Raw genomic sequence first — 18,564 nt, forward strand, 5'->3', positions numbered from 1 at the left:
AAAGGCTGAAAGAAAGCCTGAAATCTGGCTTTAACAATTAAAGAAACTGAAGAGCACTTGGTAGTGAATTCTTTGCGAAAAACCTGGAAAGCATGTACACTGACTGACAGAGCAAATGCAACACCAAGAAGGAGTGGTCAGAACTTTGTGCCAATTGCAGGGTAGACTGACGTCACTGAGATATGCTCATGATGTGAAATGCGCCGCTGTGCTGCGCACGTAGCGAACGATAAATGGGACACGGCGTTGGCGAATGGCCCACTTCGTACCGTGATTTCTCAGCCGACAGTCATTGTAGAACGTGTTGTCGTGTGCCACAGGACACGTGTATAGCTAAGAATGCCAGGCCGCCGTCAACGGAGGCATTTCCAGCAGACAGACGACTTTACGAGGGGTATGGTGATCGGGCTGAGAAGGGCAGGTTGGTCGCTTCGTCAAATCGCTGCCGATACCCATAGGGATGTGTCCACGGTGCAGCGCCTGTGGCGAAGATGGTTGGCGCAGAGACATGTGGCACGTGCGAGGGGTCCAGGCGCAGCCCGAGTGACGTCAGCACGCGAGGATCGGCGCATCGGCCGCCAAGCGGTGGCAGCCCCGCACGCCACGTCAACCGCCATTCTTCAGCATGTGCAAGACACCCTGGCTGTTCCAATATCGACCAGAACAATTTCCCGTCGATTGGTTGAAGGAGGCCTGCACTCCCGGCGCCCGCTCAGAAGACTACCATTGACTCCACAGCATAGACGTGCACGCCTGGCATGGTGCCGGGCTAGAGCGACTTGGATGAGGGAATGGCGGAACGTCGTGTTCTCCGATGAGTCACGCTTCTGTTCTGTCAGTGATAGTCACCGCAGACCAGTGTGGCGTCGGCGTGGAGAAAGGTCAAATCCGGCAGTAACTGTGGAGCGCCCTACCGCTAGACAACGCGGCATCATGGTTTGGGGCGCTATTGCGTATGATTCCACGTCACCTCTAGTGCGTATTCAAGGCTCGTTAAATGCCCACCGCTACGTGCAGCATGTGCTGCGGCCGGTGGCACTCCCGTACCTTCAGGGGCTGCCCAATGCTCTGTTTCAGCAGGATAATGCCCGCCCACACACTGCTCGCATCTTCCAACAGGCTCTACGAGGTGTACAGATGCTTCAGTGGCCAGCGTACTTTCCGGATCTCTCACCAATCGAACACGTGTGGGATCTCATTGGACGCCGTTTGCAAACTCTGCCCCAGCCTCGTACGGACGACCAACTGTGGCAAATGGTTGACAGAGAATGGAGAACCATCCCTCAGGACACCATCCGCACTCTTATTGACTCTGTACCTCGACGTGTTTCTGCGTGCATCGCTGCTCGCGGTGGTCCTACATCCTACTTAGTCGATGCCGTGCGCATTGTGTAACCTGCATATCGGTTTGAAATAAACATCAATTATTCGTCCGTGCCGTCTCTGTTTTTTTCCCCAAATTTCATCCCTTTCGAACCACTCCTTCTTGGTGTTGCATTTGCTCTGTCAGTCAGTGTAGATTCCGATCCTCGGAGATATTCTCGTGATCTCAATCCTTTTAATGGATTACTTCACATAATCAAATCATTTCACTCCTAATTTCATTAACATAATTTTCACAATATTTAACCCCCTTTTGGTCCGAAATAGAAATATCTTTTAGTGCCAAGAACATCTCGCCGAAAAGGTTTTCTTCCTCCCATAGTAGCTTTAAACAGTGCAGTCAGTAAGCCGAATACTTCTCACGTTACGGAATTTCCAAGTTAATTTGAAATGAAATTCTATCAGTATTGGTGTTCGTAGGACGGAATAATATCCGCTAATTTAATTAAGATTTTGAGACGAGGCAATCCAGCTCCAGGAGAAAAATAATATAATAATAATATCTTGAAGTAGGTAACTTACATTTTGTCCTTGAGTAGAAACTAACGCATGGCGTCGGTTGGGATGTTGATTACTTACAAATCAATAGAGATAAAATTAGGCAGAATAAGCAGCGGACGTCCACTGCAGGTAAGACTATAGTATTAAAAACACTTCAGGGCGTTAGCCCTGATCCTTTACATGCTATCCTGACATGTTGAGATAAATCCACGCTCTTCCGGGAAGCCACCACATCAAGCTTCCATCATTCATGGCGGGCAACAATGAACTAATTACACGCCACCTAGATGATGTACAGCAGAAGATAGTGGGAAGGCGAGCGGGCCCAAGAGTGAGACTCGCTCTATGGCTGGTCCGACAGCAGACCAGAACATAACAGGAAACAGTAGTGAAACACATCGTATATAAACGATGGAGTATTGCTCCGCGGGCGGAGAAGGTGCAATTAAGACGCACAGGAAATAAAATTAGAAGCGAGTTGGAATAAAATTCCAAAGTGATACAGTATTCAATGGCGAGATAGCCGGGCCAAGAATGTGGTGGGGAGAGGCTAAAAAACGTGTCCCCGCTGGGAGAATATAATCGTTAAAGTCAGAGATAATATTTCGTATTATCCGAGAGTCGATAAAAAATTAACGGGATTTTTGTTCCTGAACATCAACAGTTGGTAGGACTGGAGCCGCGCTTCTGCTATGCTTAGGCGGGACCGTTAGGAGTAGGGAGAGCGTGCTGTTAGGTATTTTACGCCGTTTTGTCAGTAACACTCACGGTGTCGGAGCAACGGGTGCACCCATCCACTGCGCAACGCATAATTATAAAATTTCTTGCCCGTGAAGGAGTTACAGCTGCGGAAATTTGCCAGAGATTGCATATTTCGGTGCATATTAAGGGCGTGTGTGTTTGCCTGGCAGAAAAAGTTCAAGGAAGGACGAGAACGTGTTGAAAATCTGCAACACGATCGCCGTCCTTGGACCAGCATTACAGACAAATACATTCGTGCCGTTAAAGACACTACTGACGGTGATCGACGGGCGAGAGTATCAGAAATTGCAGAACAAGTCGGAATCAGTTATGGGAGCTGTCAAGCTATCATCACAAACGACCTACAGTTCCGTTTGCGAAAGTTTTGTGGAAGAAAGTGATGCATTTTTGAATCCGATCGTGACCTGCGACGAAACATGGGTCCACCACTACACACCCGAATCCATACAAGCCAGTAAGGAGTGGCGGAGGAAAGAGGAGGCAGCACCAGTGAAAGCAAAGGCTCGACTGTCAGCTGGCAAGGTTCTTGCAGCCGTTTTCTTCGATCGGCGAGGCATTTTGCGGATTGATTATTTTGCGTGAGTGATGTACACTAGTGTCCAAAAGTTAAGCATGATCACTATACGAGGCCGTACCTCCTGATAGGAATGTCAGATGGATTGCTGACCAAATAGAAGCTAATCACACGCTATATTCATACAACTTGTCCAAGAAAACAATGTCAGAATGGTTCTGATAGTTAAGGTACACCTTTGACAACAACTAACAAAACTTGGCAATGTCTTCCACAACGAAATATACTGTTAATAGGGTGCATGGTTATCCGTAACTGCCACACACGCTTCACAGCAACGTGGCATACTCTCTGTTGGATGGTCCAAGAGCTCTTGCGGCAGTCGATCCCATTCCTTCGAAAGGGCAATGCGAAGGTCTTGGAGGGTCCTTGATGGAGGCTGACGGGATGCAATTCGCCTCCCCAACGCATCCCGGGCATGTTCTATAGGATTCAGATCCGCAGACCTCGCTGGCCAGTCCATGCGCTGAATGACTTCCCCAGCCAGAAATTCATCCACCAGAGCAGCGCGGTGCTGTCAGGCAATATCGCCCATTAAGAGGAAGTCTGGACCAACCGCACCTGTGAAGAGTCGAACATGTGGTCTCAGTACCTCATCCCTGTATCTCCGAGCGTGAACAGTGTTCCTCGTACCACTCATGAAGATGTGCAGGTCCGTACGGCCATTCAATATGATGCCGCTCCACACCCTGACGCCACCACCATCACCACCACCATACTGGTCCCGTTCCACGATGTTCCTGTGGTTGTATCGGCTACCCGGTTCTCTCCAGATTAATGTGCGACGAGAATCGTTCTGAAAACTGAAGCGGGATTCATCCGTGAAGAGCACATGCCTCCATTTATTCATGGTCCAGTTTCGATGTTGACGGGTCCACAGTAAACGGGCCCGTCACTGTGCTGGAGTGAGCGGGACGCACACCGCTGGACGTCGGGCAAACAGATCTGCTGTTCTGAGCCCCCGGTACACAGTTTTCTGGGAAACGGCAACCTCTGAGACAGCTGCAAACTCCGTCGACAATTGTCTTGCAGCTGCGCTCCGATTTCGTCGAGCGGTTAAGGCCAGATATCGGTCATGCTGTGGGGTCGAACTGGTACTGGCCTACGACTAACATCTCCTGGAAATAGTCTCCAAAGCCTGGAAATGACACTTTGTGGCACATTCAAGGATACGACGCCTTCGGTCCTTGTCTAGCCTGCTTCCAGGCGGCTGAGTTTTCTACCCTGCAAAATGGGGTCCAAATGGCGTCGTTGTGCACTTATGTTGTCACGCTCATCACGAGGCTACACTGCCCACACTATAACAGTGCAACCATGACTGAGGGAATATGGGGAGCAGGCACTGGCTGTGTTTACCTTGCGGTTACTCTGCTAGTCAAAGCAGGAAACACACGTTTATTCTACAGAGCGAACACGTAAGGTTGGTAGGTGCTTATGTTGTGCGATTTGCGGTTATTTTCTGTTGTCCTACTTACTCGTAACTTATGCTTTACACTAGTCTACAATCAATGCTGCTTACTACTGCGAGCTGTTGAACCATCGCCCTCTACTATGAATGCGCTATAATACGCCTTCCCAATACAGCAATATGAGCGATATGGGCCTAGTTCCCAATTTTACCACCGAGCGCTGCTTTGCTGGGATTGAAACACGATTGTTCATTACAGCACACGTTAAGTTTTTGTATATTTCTGTTCAAATATATAGTCAATCACTCAATAAACATATCACACCTTACACCTTAATAAAGAAATTCAGTGAAGAACGTACCCCTCTGCAGCGGAAAAATTGTACATAATAATGTTAACGGTAGGTAGTAAATACTATAGAAAATAAATAATTTCACACACTTTTCTGTTTAAGTGTTTCGCGTTCTCGCGTCAAATCTTTCAAAGATCTATGTTATTTATGTGGCTATGTTATTTAAGAATACAGGAATAGCACACTCGCAAATAACTTCACTCAATAACTATGAATGTCCGATTTCAGGACAACTGAAGTGAGGAAAATCACGCAACACAAGCACTAAATAGTCACTCATAGACGCAACAGGATTTTTATGCACAAATGGTTGTGCTTTCAATACAAAATCATGAATAACTTTCAAAATCCACAGTGGTAAATCAGATGGGTACTACAGCTCGCTGTTTTAATCTCTTTTGTAAATCAAGTCCATTAGCACTGTTGAACACCTTGGTCTTGTCAAAAGAATCAAGCTTCTTGTCCGACTGCAATGTTGCTACAATTGTGCTACTGACACGTATGTCGAATCAATTTTTTATCAATAACATGTATTTGACAGTGGTACCTGCATTGAAACAATCGTGCGTATCTGTATACGAATTGTCTTTTAAATATTCCAAGGCTGTTATTGCCTCAGCCGCGAAAATATTTTTCTCGCGCCGCACATTCTTTTTCTTAAACCTAGACAACTCGATGTTTTTGTATGTAAGAAAAATGAACCGGTTTCACAGTTTCATTTGATTGCATACAGTTTCTTGATAAAATCACCATTTATATCCTGGGAACCTTCAAACATAGATTTTTTTGAGTAGAGAATTTCTTACTTTTCAGAATGTGCCATTTGTCGAAAGCAAGAAGAGGCATTTTACTATCAACAGGATGACAGATCTTCGGTTTAATGTGTTTTGAAGAAGACATTCTTCTTATCCTGCTAACATTAGTCTTACGATTATCACTCACAATGCGCAACACGAAAAAACCGCAAGCTTCGATTTCCTTTATTGTTTTGAGTGTTAAAGTATCTAGCTCTGTACCTAAAAGCCTCTTAAAGAAGAAAAATGCTGCCATAACCTTTATTTTGTAGTCACAGCAGAAATTATAAAGCAGAAAAGGTTATTGACAAGTGTCATTCGATTTCTACTTTCGCTTGCATGACAGTCATCTTGAGTAGTTTTTATTCGCTCAGCATGGTATGAAGCATCTCTCTGTTGAAAGAAGGTGTCGAGTTTCTTGTCATATAACATCTGCTGTTCGATGGACTACCAACAATCACAATCTCTCTGCTTCATTTAGGCACTGACTTTCTGCTAAGAGGCGCTCCTTTACTAAGCGTGTTATTCCAGTCTCGCAGTTTATATCTCCTACGTAGCATGAAAGTGTAGATTTATTCGTTGTGGCAAACATGTCGTTTCGATGATCTCGAATTGAAATTCGGCGAGAAATCCTTTCTTGAAATAACATTTAGCCATTTATGACGTTGTTGCTCGTTGAGAGGAAATTCATGAAACGAAATCCCACTTCCCGATCTGCTTTTCATCTTACATCACACAGCAGTAAACAATATTATGTACATACACATTAAAACGGTTCGCGACCAAAGAAACAGTCCAAATAAGGTGAACACAGGCTCAAATTACACCAGCACTCTTAGCAATGATAACCGAGCGAGTCTCGTCAAGCAGACTAGCGCCAGCTTCTCGGCGCTCCAAGCGCCTGAACTGGTAACTATGTCGTGTTCGCTCGTTTACATGTGTGACTGGGCGCATGAGAAGGCGTATTAGCGCAGTCATAGTAGAGGGCGATGGTTGAACAAAGCGAGGGTTGCATATCGCCGCAAAAGACGAGACCAACCGATTCCACAGGTCTTCCTCCTCCACGACAATGTGTGGCCCTATACTGCAGCTCTGTCTCCAAACTACAGGAAATGAACTAGGCTACACTTGATCATCCTCCTTACAGCCCGCACTTATCGCCCTGCGATTTCCATTTGTTCGGACCGCTTAAAGAAGCTCTAGTAGGGCAACGATTTGAGGATGACGAGAGTGTGGATTACTTCGTGCGCAACTGGCTGGTGACACGACCCTGTTCTTTTTACGATGAGGGCATCAAAAAGCTGCCCATACGCTGGGGCAAATGCATTTCCAAAGCAGAAAACTATGTGGAAAATTAAATTGTAACTGCCTTGTGATTTTCAATAAATGAATTTTTAAATAAAAAATAAAATCCCGTCTATATTTGATCCCCCTTCGTATTTAATTCGAGGAGCATTTCTACAGAAATGAATCCTCCCTTGCGTTTGTCAAATTGCCGTGGTCGTAGGAACTCGGAAGATATTCCAGCACATTGATTATTAAGTAGTGTACAATATCGTATTGATGTGTTAGTTTTATGGAATTACTAGTATGATAAAACTTCTTTGAAATAATTCAGGAAATACCACATACCTGTGTGCAAAATTGTATTTTTGCTTCTAAAAACGTAATACGTTAGTGTGTACGGATCTGCATTAGTTCCTTTAAATATATATATTTCGAAATTACTTAGTTGTGGTACTTTTTTTTTTTTCGTTGTCGGAATTTCACATTTTATAGAACCAGACGGAAAGGCGTTTCTCCGTGGTGGTGTGTCTACGTCCGCTTTCATCAATGCAGTACAACATCCCGCCAACGCCACTGGAACAGTTTGCATTGTTTGTTGTGAGGTGAGATACTGTATTTTTATACTATTTGGTTGTGTATTAAAATGATATTTTGTTACCAGTTATCAGAGTGATCGCGATGAGCAATTCTATACAATGCCTACAATTTGTATGGCCATATTCGAAACCTTAAACTCGTACATTCAACGAAGTCTAGTGAAGCGTTGTTCGGGTAGCTCATGAAATCGATTTTGAAAATTAAGCTGTATCCTACTCGAGAGTTGCATAATACTCTGTCTTGTTCAGAATTATTCATAAAAGTTAATTTGCTTTCTTTTTCATATTTGGCGGCCTTACTTTTTTTTTTGTTTCGTTTATCCTCGATGAGTACGGGTGTCAATGGCGCTATTCAGAATCTTACTGTTTTCTAAAATATGTTATTAGTTGGAGAATTGGTAAAGGCATATTTTGCTCCTCTTCTCATTACCAAAGTTTAACATCGCGCTTCTTATTTCCTCGATGTTACGAAAAATCATGTTGTGTGGATGGTTTTGCACTTGTGCCCAGTTAAGTGTCGAGAGGTCCTGATAAATATTGGTTGTTTTATAGTTTTCTACAACCGTCGATGTGATGTTGCTGTAAAGGCTCTTTCATTTGTGAGTTTGTGAGGATGTGTTAACGTCTCTTATTCTGGTTTGACAGGTCTGAAGTATTAATTTCATGTACTAATTATTGCAGTTCATCTACAGTCCAATGCATCTGTTGTTGTTGACATATTTAATCTCTTTCTCAAGTTATATGAGGGTAGAACTCCAGAGGCTACTCCGCAAGGATTATTACATAAAATGTTACTTTAAATGCTGCTGTTCTCACCTAAAAATGATTGTGGAAGAGAGATGTGTTCAGTACGCTTGCCAAAGACCAACCCGCTTGCCCCTAGAAGTATAGTATGCAAACCTTTTTTTGAGCCCAGAACTCCATAGTGCTAAATGGGAACTCAAGAAAAGGCTCGCGTACTATACATTTACTTTATAACCTAAAGTAGTGGTCCAGGCACCATTCCATTATCCATTGTTTCTGCCAAAGATCACGGGCATTGGAAGACATTACAAACCATGGCAAAAGAGGCGCGCGAATTTTGAAAATGTCATGGCATCGGACGGTAACCCTACACTGTCTCAATTCCTCCTTAAATCTCTAGGCTTACGGCAAGAAATAAACATCATTTATTAGCTTTAACGTATTTTTGCACATGCAGGCCAATCTCTGTCATGAGAACAGTAGCCTCCTCGGGGCCACACTCCCTTCGAGAGGCTCTTTATTATCGTCACGGTGCATACTGTCCGTATGGCAAGAAAAAGAAGTATAGCCATATCAAACAAACAAGCAACAGTTGGCAGCATTGCTATTTTACTCACGTCTACTTACCTCAGCACTACTAGAGGAAACCGAAGTATTAACCAAAGGACAGTCACATTGCACGCGTCACATAGTGTTACTAACAGTTGCGGAGTAGCCTCTAGAGCTTTGCTCCATTTGTTTGTGGTGTTGGTGTAGAAACATTTTCGTTACGTGCTCCCCCCCACTCCCTGCTCATCCACCCAGGCATTCTGTGGCAGGTAGCTCTGTCAGGGCTGCCAATGCACAGCGATAAGCCTACTTTGATACTTCCAATGTGAGCCATAATTAGCCTGAGTGAGGTGTGCTGAATGTAGCACCTCCAACATCACATTCAAATTTCCAGCTTGTGACTTGCAATATTAGAGCCTTGGTTCCCCGCGGAACGACTGTCTTTTGTTTAATTCTCGTGGTCTTCTCACGGAGGACATGGTCGGAGCAGTCAGTAAGGCTACCAACCTCTCTAGTTAAGAACTAAGGTGAGGAGGCATAAACCCCCCAGGAGGAGAGGGAAGAATGGAAGTTAAAGGAATAAAAGATGGTCTCGTGCTGTGTGAACACTATTGGTCTGGATAGGTTAGGGTAGGAATGGGCAAGACCATTGATATGTGGAAGGTAGTCTGCATGGTGGCTTTAAGTCTCTGGTTTCTTGTGTAAACACCATTGGCCTGGACTGGTTAAGATAGGTCCTGGGCAGGACCATTGGACTGGATTGGTTAGGGTAGGAATGGACAAGACCATTGGTCTGGATTTGTTATGGTAGGATCTGGACAAGACCAGGGGGCCCTGTTAAAAAAAAAACATCTTTCACTAATATTATTAGTAAGAAACCAATAATATTAAATAATAATACTAGTTTGTTTCATAGAGTTATTAGCTAATAATATTAGTAATTAGAGTCAAAATTATTAGTAGACATTCCTAATAATATTAGTAAATTGTTTCAAAGACAACATGACTAATAAAAGTGCTCATATTATTAGACTTATTTCCATGAGTGTATTTTGACTCAATTCATATTATTAGTGAAACCAAAGTGAATGGTATTTTAATATTTTGGCATAAAATAGTGAAGATCACTCAAATGGTCAACTCTGATTCAAATAATGATGAGGAACGAGTGTAGGTATTCACTGTTCAATAAGTGTTACGTCAAAGATAGCCTGTACTGGCATGTAACAAACATATGAATACAATGGGAGGTTTAGGTTAGATTACAGAACTTTTGAGTATCTGCTTGATAGGATTGGTAATAGAACGTTCCACTGCAAGGAATGAAGCATAACCTTAAAATAGTAGCTTTGCATTGCACTCCACCCACTGATCTCTATACCTGGATGGCTGGTAGCTTGGGTAGCAGTAAGCCGAATAGATGATGACAGGCGTAGTAAGATGGCAGCGAGCGCGAGGTTCGTTGCCTTGTAGTATACTTGTGGATTACAAGATTCAATTTAAATATGTACGTGTTTATCTGAAATATGAATAAAGAAACATTCTACGGGTTATTAACACACCGCAGTGTTCAGCTTATGGATGTACAAAGAGAACCGATCAGGAGAAGGAGAAATCATTTCATCGGAGAGTTTTATACTGTACATAAGAATCTTCCTAGGGTAGTGTGTTGAGTTTTAGGTTTATTGTATCTTATTTCGCATATTCTGGGAGCAAAATGGCAATTAATTTTTGTAGGTTTCCTTTCTCGAGACCCGAACATTTAAGATCATCGATTAGGAGTATCAGGCGGGAGAATTGGGAGCCTTCTAAAACAGCTGTTCTCTGCTCGGATCACTTAGAGGAAGACTGTTTTGATAGAAATGGACAAATTGTACACCTTAGAAGTGATGTACAGCCAACCGTTTTCAATTTTACTGAACATTAACTGCAAGTAAAGATTTACTTATATTTTTTTATTTCTCATAATTAAACTGACGGTTTCGATGAAATAATTGACGTGACCTTATAACAATCTTAGAAAATTAAGTCTGGAGCAATTCTAGACCTTATTTACATCAGTAATAATTATGGGTTTCAAACACTGGAGTGGTGGGAGAAGGGAAAGTGTGGTGGGTGTTTGGGGCTATCCCATTATACTATTCGTGGTATTTGGGACTCTTTTAACTGGTGTTACATATTTCTGATGATGACTATCAATATCGCTTTGCTAGCTGAATTTAATTAAAGAGGCCTGTAATAGTAAATTAAGCTGCAGGTAATGTGATTTATTGACAAGTTTTGAATATTTGCTGGTTTTTTAAATGTGTACATATGCTTCAATGATATTTTAATTTGATAATATGCGCGTTATTTCATGGAAACAGGAAACAGAAATTCATTATCAAGCACCGATTACGATATGTCGAATCTAGGCCTGTATAGTGAGGTACGTTTATAGGTACATCATTTTAAGAATGCATAATTTCGTGGCATACACGTATACAATTTACAGCAATGTTTCCAGAAACTAATTTTCACTCGTATTGTGTTAACGATCGCTAATTGCATGTATTCAGCACCTAAGTTAATATTTGTCGGCCGTTACTATACACTCATGTTTATTGCTATCCCGGAGATTTACTGAGCTCGGAATGACGTGTCAGTGATCCCAATGTCCTTATGCTTTGAGTGAACATGTCTCTATATTTTTAATTATTCCAGTGCGCCATTAATTGCAACTTAAAATTGACTATATTATCATTGCTTCCCCATAAGGAGAGCTCTAGGTTGGGTACGTCAACATGGCGAACCGCGCGCTCAACTTGGCGTACTTTCTCCTGCAGCGGAGACCTGCCATCAGCGATCCATGTATAGAGATCAGTGACTCCACCGGTTGATAGTGATACACAGTATCATTGTGTTTCTCTAGAGCAGTTCTGCTCGGACACTCCAGGTATCATTTAAAATCTTGGCTTATATCACCAGTAAACCAAGATGGTGGTAATGATTATTGTTTTAAGAGGAAGTAGGCTACAACTAGGCAACCGTCATCTATAATAACACTAATCAGATAGAAAAATGGAAAAGGTATTGGCCAAAGAAAGAAAAGGGCCACGAAGGGTGTGATAATGAAAGACTCTCTCGGCCTCGCAACCTAATACTGTCAGGGTCGGAGAAGAACAAAAGTTGAACAAGGGAGGTCAGAAATGTAGATGAAAATGAGCCTGGCACAAGAAAGTTGAAGCAATGGCAGGACTCATCTCAGGCCCCGTGTTCGCCAACCCACGCTCCCAAGTTGAGAGCCCTGGGACCCCTTTTAGTCACCTCTTGCGACAGGTAGGGGATACCGTGGCTGTTATTCTACCGCCCATACCAACAGGGGGGGAGTGAACGAGTGAACGAAGTGAACCATTGGTCTGGCCTGGTTAGGGTAGAGGTGGACAAGGCTATTGGTCTGGATAGGTTAGCGTAGGGCCTGGAGAAGACCAGTGATTTGGGGAGAAGCAAATGGGTAGAGCCGCAAAGCGGCCTTAGGCCTCGAGTTTCCCCTCTGCAAACACCATTGGTCGGGATTGGTTAAGGTAGGGTTAGGACAATAGCGGTGCAGTCTATGTGGGCTAGTGGTAGAAAGTAGAATTAGAATGGTAATAGGGCAAAGGCTCAGTTACTGCAACACTTACTCAGCGCAAACATCTGGGCGTGATTGCACTGTCATTTGTTTCTTTCTCGCGATGGTCGTGATCATGCGGTGCACAGGGCTGCCACTTAAGAACTAGTCGTACATTTGGTCTGGATTGGTTAGGTCCGGCTAGTGACAAAACAATTGGGTTGGGATCAAGCAAAGGGGGTTTGGGGGCGTAAGCCCAGGTTAGGGCCGCGAAGCGGCTTTAGGCCTCTACCATTCTGTACGGTGATAGCAGCGCATTCAGAAAGATGAAGTCATTTATCATGCCTGCTAATGACAAAGCTATTGGTCTGTGCTGTACATTGTTTTGTTACATATTGCATTTAGTTGTGTTTTTATTGCACGTGGGTTGTAATGGAATGCATTTCACTTCATTGCTGGAAATGACGTATCCGATTGTATCTCAGCCAATGGAAATGCTACAGCGTGCTTGAGCAATGAATAATGGTGTGTGATAAATTATATTAGGTTATAAAAGTAAATGTACTTCTGTGGGTGGTGGGTGGATCGCTGGCTGTCGCAGTGAATACATCTCTCCAATACAAGGTCTTCCACATAAGATTTGTACTAGATGCTATAAACTTATGATGTACATACTGAATTTCTACCGGTAATAGTTTTTCATAATTGAGATTGATTTGGGGTGATTACAGCTCATTCTATAGGGTCTAGTGATGGAAAGCTGGAGATGGATTACAATTTTTTTTCCATACTTTTCCAAAACATACATTGTATGGAGCATTGTATGTTCAATTAGACACGTCCCCGCTTATATTAATTCTGTTTGTGGTTATGTAGACCAAACGTATCTACGAAATGTCACTGTAATATTCGTCCCAAATGGAACGTAATAATTGCGCTTATGTAGACCAAAGGTATCGGCGAAATGCCACTGTAATATTTGTCCGAAATGGTACATAATTGCTTTTACACCAATAAAATGGAAAATCCGCGGTAAATTAAGAAATACTGTCGTTACTAGAGAAATATGTATACGTTCTCACGGGCCATAGACAGGACTCCTTTATGTTGTATTCTGGTGCTTGTGTCGTCTTTTGTTTCTTTCTGGAGGTCCAGGGCTTGCACCGATGAATGTGAGTGCTATGTCTGAATTGTCGTTATCCTTGTCCATATGACTAGCACGGGCGGTTCAAGCAGCAAAATAGCATGATCCCTGGACCAATAAATATACAATTTATTGAATGAGTTAGGGCATGCCATTTTGCTGTTTGAACTGCCTGCGCTAGTCATATGGACAAAGATAATGACTAGTCACAGACATAGCACTCCCATTCGTCGGTGCAAGCCCTGGACCTCAAGAAAGAAACAAAAGACAGCACGAGCAACATGAAGAAAACGACACCTAATTAATTCAAATTCAGTGAGCAAAGACATCACACACGAAGGTGTTTGACAAACAAAACACACCCGGAAGCGCTGCGACGAAGCAGAAAAAATAGTTGTAACGTAGTAAAGTATGTATCCATATTATTCCCTGCAAGTAAAATATTTCGTACTATTTCTTAATTTACCGCAGGTTTTACACTTTGAGTAAAATTAATTGTTATATTCCATTTGGGACAAACATCACAGTAACATTTCGTGGATACCTTTCGTCTACATAACCCTGTTTGTTTATGCTGTTATTTTATTCTGCCCAGGTTGGTAATAGAATCTAGTTATTATGATTAATGGAAATGACATCACATGCAAAATTTGTTGGCCAATAGGAATGCAAGTAGCTACCTCAGCAATGGACAGTGGTGAGTGTTACTCTTTATTTGGTTATAAAAGTAACTGTACTTCTGGGTGTGGGGTATGGTAGGTTCCAGGACACTGCAATGAACACTTCTCTCTTCTAAAAGGATTTCCAAGTAAGATTTCCATAAATTCCACTTCCTAATAATTTTCCTAAGGTTGGAACTAATGGGCTGGAATTTTCCCTGTGTGCTCTGCTGCTACCTCGCTAGCTACAACACTGCACGCCTTTCTGCTATTCAGAAGGTAGTCTTCGGATCGTATCCCCCTGCTCCAGATACTCACATGCCATGTCACAAAGGAAAGTCAACATGACTTCCTCAGGCATTTTGAATACAAAATTGCACAAATTCTACATGTATATGCTAAGTAACTTATAAATAATGTTATTAGCTTTACGTCCCATTAACTACTATTTTACGGTTTTCGGAGACGGTGAGGTGCTGGAATTTAGTCCCGCAGTAGTGCCAATAAATGTACTGACACGAGGCTGATGTATTTTGAGCACCTTCAAATACCACCAGGCTGAGCCAGGGTCGAACGTGCCAAGTTTGGGTCAGAAGGCCAGCGCCTCAACCATTCTGAATAAATAATCAATATCCTCCTCTCATGTTCCATGCCTCTTTCTTAACATTGGGTTACAATGATTTTGGCCACTTCGGAGTTGACTATATGTCTTTTATCCATCAGTATGTATACTTTTGTACAATGAAGTATAAAAGAGATGTACAGTAAGTAAATGATCAAAATTGAGAAGGAAAAAAAGACTGATTAGAGGGAGTAGAACACAATGAACTTTTACAAAAAACTAAAAAAACCTGGCAGAAATAACACCAAAAATTTCCAAGGTTCTTCTGAGACGCCCATATTGTATCAACATGTTAGTACTTCACAAGGTGTAAAATAATTTTAACATACAATTTAAGAAAATTTGCATTTCATCAAGTGGTTTTTTTTTTTTTTTCGTAGTTTTACGTCGCACCGACACAGATGGGTCTTATGGCGACGATGGGACAGGAAAGGGCTAGGAGTGGGAAGGAAGCGGCCGTGGCCTTAATTAAGGTACAGCCCCAGCATTTGCCTGGTGTGAAAATGGAAAATCATTTTCAGGGCTGCCGTCAGTGGGGTTCGAACCTACTATCTCCCGAATACTGGATACTGGCCGCACTTAAGCGACTGCAGCTATCGAGCTCGGTTCATCAACTGTTAACGTTAACATATGTTAAATTGCGTATTCAAGTTAACATCAGCCATTTCCCATGTTAAATGGCTAACATTAGCATTGATACCGTACAGGTTAAACAATTAATTTATTGAAACCACCTATTCAATACTAGAAAAGTCTTTAGGACTATAACATTCTCATTATATTAAGTTTAAGTATGGTACATGTTTCGCCAGTCATTGCAGGCATTGTCAGCCATGAATTCTAATTCCAAGTCAGAGCTCTGAGTGGATGCTTACTAGGATTATTCTAAAACAATATTTTTTACAACAATTTACACTGGAGTACAAGAACATTAGGTCATATTGGAGTGAACAAGCTGTTCTTGTTTAAAAGTTCAAATGTGACATCCAACATAAGTTCACATCCAATGGAAATAATATTAATTGTCAACTCTCATGTGCTGGTAATGAGAACGGTATGATACGAGTGGGATTTAAAACATCTCTACATTTTTACAGTCTATTAGGATATTAAATTGTACTAGAACTATTCTTAAAAACTATTTTTTACACAATTTACACTAATATGTAACAACGTATGGTACAATTTGGAAATGAACTTACGAACTGTTGCGAATCAGGGAGGCAGTGGTACGAACATGCTGTTTTACAGCGCGCTCCGATGCGCTTTTGTTTGTGTACAGCTGTTAAATATGGCGCATGAAATGAAATGGAGTCATAGTTCTAATTTTTCCTCCTTCGAAAGGGAGTTGTTAATTGAATTAGTAAATGGGATGATTTTCCATCTTTTCATTCCTATTTCCCCTTTGCCTTAGGTACTGGTATAACTTGTAACCGTACAGGTTATCGAAAATAGTCGTTGCTAAGGTTGTTGACAAAATTCGAGTGATGTTGGAATATTGTACAAAGAGAAACCTAGCTCTTTCTCCAATGTCACCGGTACTGATAACATTACAATTTTTTGCTACTGGTTCTTTTCACTTTAATGGTCGGAGACAATGCTAGAATTTCTAAAGCCACCGTTAGTAGAGTTGTTTGTTGAGTGTCTGCAACAATAGCATGCATGAGAAGGAGGTATGTAACATTCCCTTCAGTAGAAGGACAGCAAATTATCCGCAACTTCTATGGAATAAGCCGTTTTCCTGGTGTTCTAGGTGCAATAGATTGCAAACATAAGAATCGAATCACCTGGAGGCAATAGGGCCGAAATATATTGTAATTGGAAGGGATATTTCACTGTTAATGTTCAGGTGATTAGTGATCCTAACCTCCAGATGAGGGATATAGTTGCTAGGTGGCCTGGTTCTGTACACGACAGTGCAATATTTAATAACTCCCATATGAGGGCAGTTTGAAGTGGGGACAATTAATGAAGGGATTTTGTTAGGTGATAGTGGATACTCACTAAGAAAGTGTCTGTTAACCCAATACTTAAATCCTGAAGGAAGACCTCAAAACCGCTACAAAATAGCGCATATCAGGACACGGAACTGCGTGGTATGATAGGGGTCTGGAAAAGATGATTTCCTGTTCTCAGCCTGGGATTACGGATCAAATGCCAGTCAGCCTTAACCATTATTGTGGCGACAGCTGTGGTGCACAACATCGCAGTGCTGACTAGAGATGAACTTCCTCCAGATGACTTGCCATTATACCAGTACCTAAGGCAAAGGGGAAATAGGAATGAAAGGACGGAAAATCATCCCATTTACTAATTAAATTAACAACTCCTTTACGAAGGAGGAAAATTTAGAACTACGACTCCGTTTCACTTCACTTGCCATATTTAACAGCTGTATACAAACAAAAGCGCATCGGAGTGTGCTGTAAAACAGCATGTTCGTACCACTGCCTCCTTGATTCGCACCAGTTCACAGTGTTGGGGGAGTTAACGGTCGATTAGTTAACATTTCACAGGAAAAGTTTGATAAAATGCAAGAAACCTAACAAGTTACATTTTTAACTCGGTATTAACTCCTTGTTAGTATATATATTTAACATGTGTTGATGAAACCGGGCTGTAGTGCTGTAAAATTTATCAAATTGGGAGTTGGAAGAGAGAAAGATCATAAGTTGCTCACACGTTAATATTACCCATAACTCAAAACCAGTGAGCTTATTTTTAGCAGGAAATCTGTTTGTTCCCAATAAGAGAAAATATAGGGCCGCGCGATACTCTGATAGTGGGCGTAATTGCTGCGTTTCATGATTTACTGCAGCAGGTATTTTCATTGTGTGTAGATTTGGTGAATAAATGGGCAAAGGAAACCGTGGAACATAGCCATTATCAAGGAATTATGGAATGTTATGCACCACCTGTGGATCCTCTTTTCCTCTTGCGAAATATACCTGCACTTACACTCATTCGAGACCTAAAGGCATGATGAGAGGACTGTAAGCCATGGTCACACAAGAACATCAAAAACTTAACTGCTGTGGTTTAGGCCTATTGTCCTCTCAGCTCTTAACTGCTATGTCATCTTCACATGATTGACGTGTTTACACATATTGGGCCAATCAAATGCATCCCTCCTGGGATTGCAATGTATCTTCCTTTCAATATTCCTGTGTTAGATGTAGATGATTAATTCTGTTTGATTAGTTTTAGTTTGAAGTGTAACTTGTAGGCTATCAGCCCCAATTAAATCTTGATGGTAATATTCTTTAAAATCTTCAAGTGTTTAAAAATATTGAGATATTACCTTGTGACCTGACCGAGTGATCTTTTATTCAATTTGTGTACACCATTTTTGTTTGTTTTTTCAGCTGTTGCTGGGATCTAATTTGGCAGTTGGCCACATTGTTTTAGATTACATTGTAGTCTTCTGAAGTGTCCAGCAAAATGTCAAAAAGTGAGTTAATTATTTTAACATTTTAAGACAACAAAATTCTCTGATCCACATCTGCAGTTGTAAATTTATTGCTCTGGATCTTACGGAACGTGACACACGGTGGAATGAGAATGAGAGACTGAGGAAGAGGGATAGAGGGTTGGTTGCC

At 42.0% G+C, this 18,564-nt stretch overlaps 1 protein-coding gene across 2 annotated transcripts in view; it reads left to right on the forward strand.

The window, feature by feature from the left end:
* The first annotated feature begins 7,547 nt into the window (after nt 1–7,547).
* LOC136866167 (chromobox protein homolog 1) overlaps nt 7,548–18,564 on the forward strand; it is a 92,171-nt gene continuing 81,154 nt past the window's right edge. The window contains exons 1-2 of one of the 2 annotated variants that reach the window (XM_067142893.2): nt 7,548–7,664; nt 18,331–18,416. In XM_067142893.2, the coding sequence (XP_066998994.1) occupies nt 18,407–18,416 (10 nt within the window). In that variant the 5' untranslated portion in view covers nt 7,548–7,664; nt 18,331–18,406. The remainder of the gene's footprint in view (nt 7,665–18,330; nt 18,417–18,564) is intronic. The other variant, XM_067142894.2, reaches the window with a different exon arrangement.

Source organism: Anabrus simplex, chromosome 3 (assembly GCF_040414725.1).
Source record: "Anabrus simplex isolate iqAnaSimp1 chromosome 3, ASM4041472v1, whole genome shotgun sequence".
Taxonomy (NCBI): domain Eukaryota; kingdom Metazoa; phylum Arthropoda; class Insecta; order Orthoptera; family Tettigoniidae; genus Anabrus; species Anabrus simplex.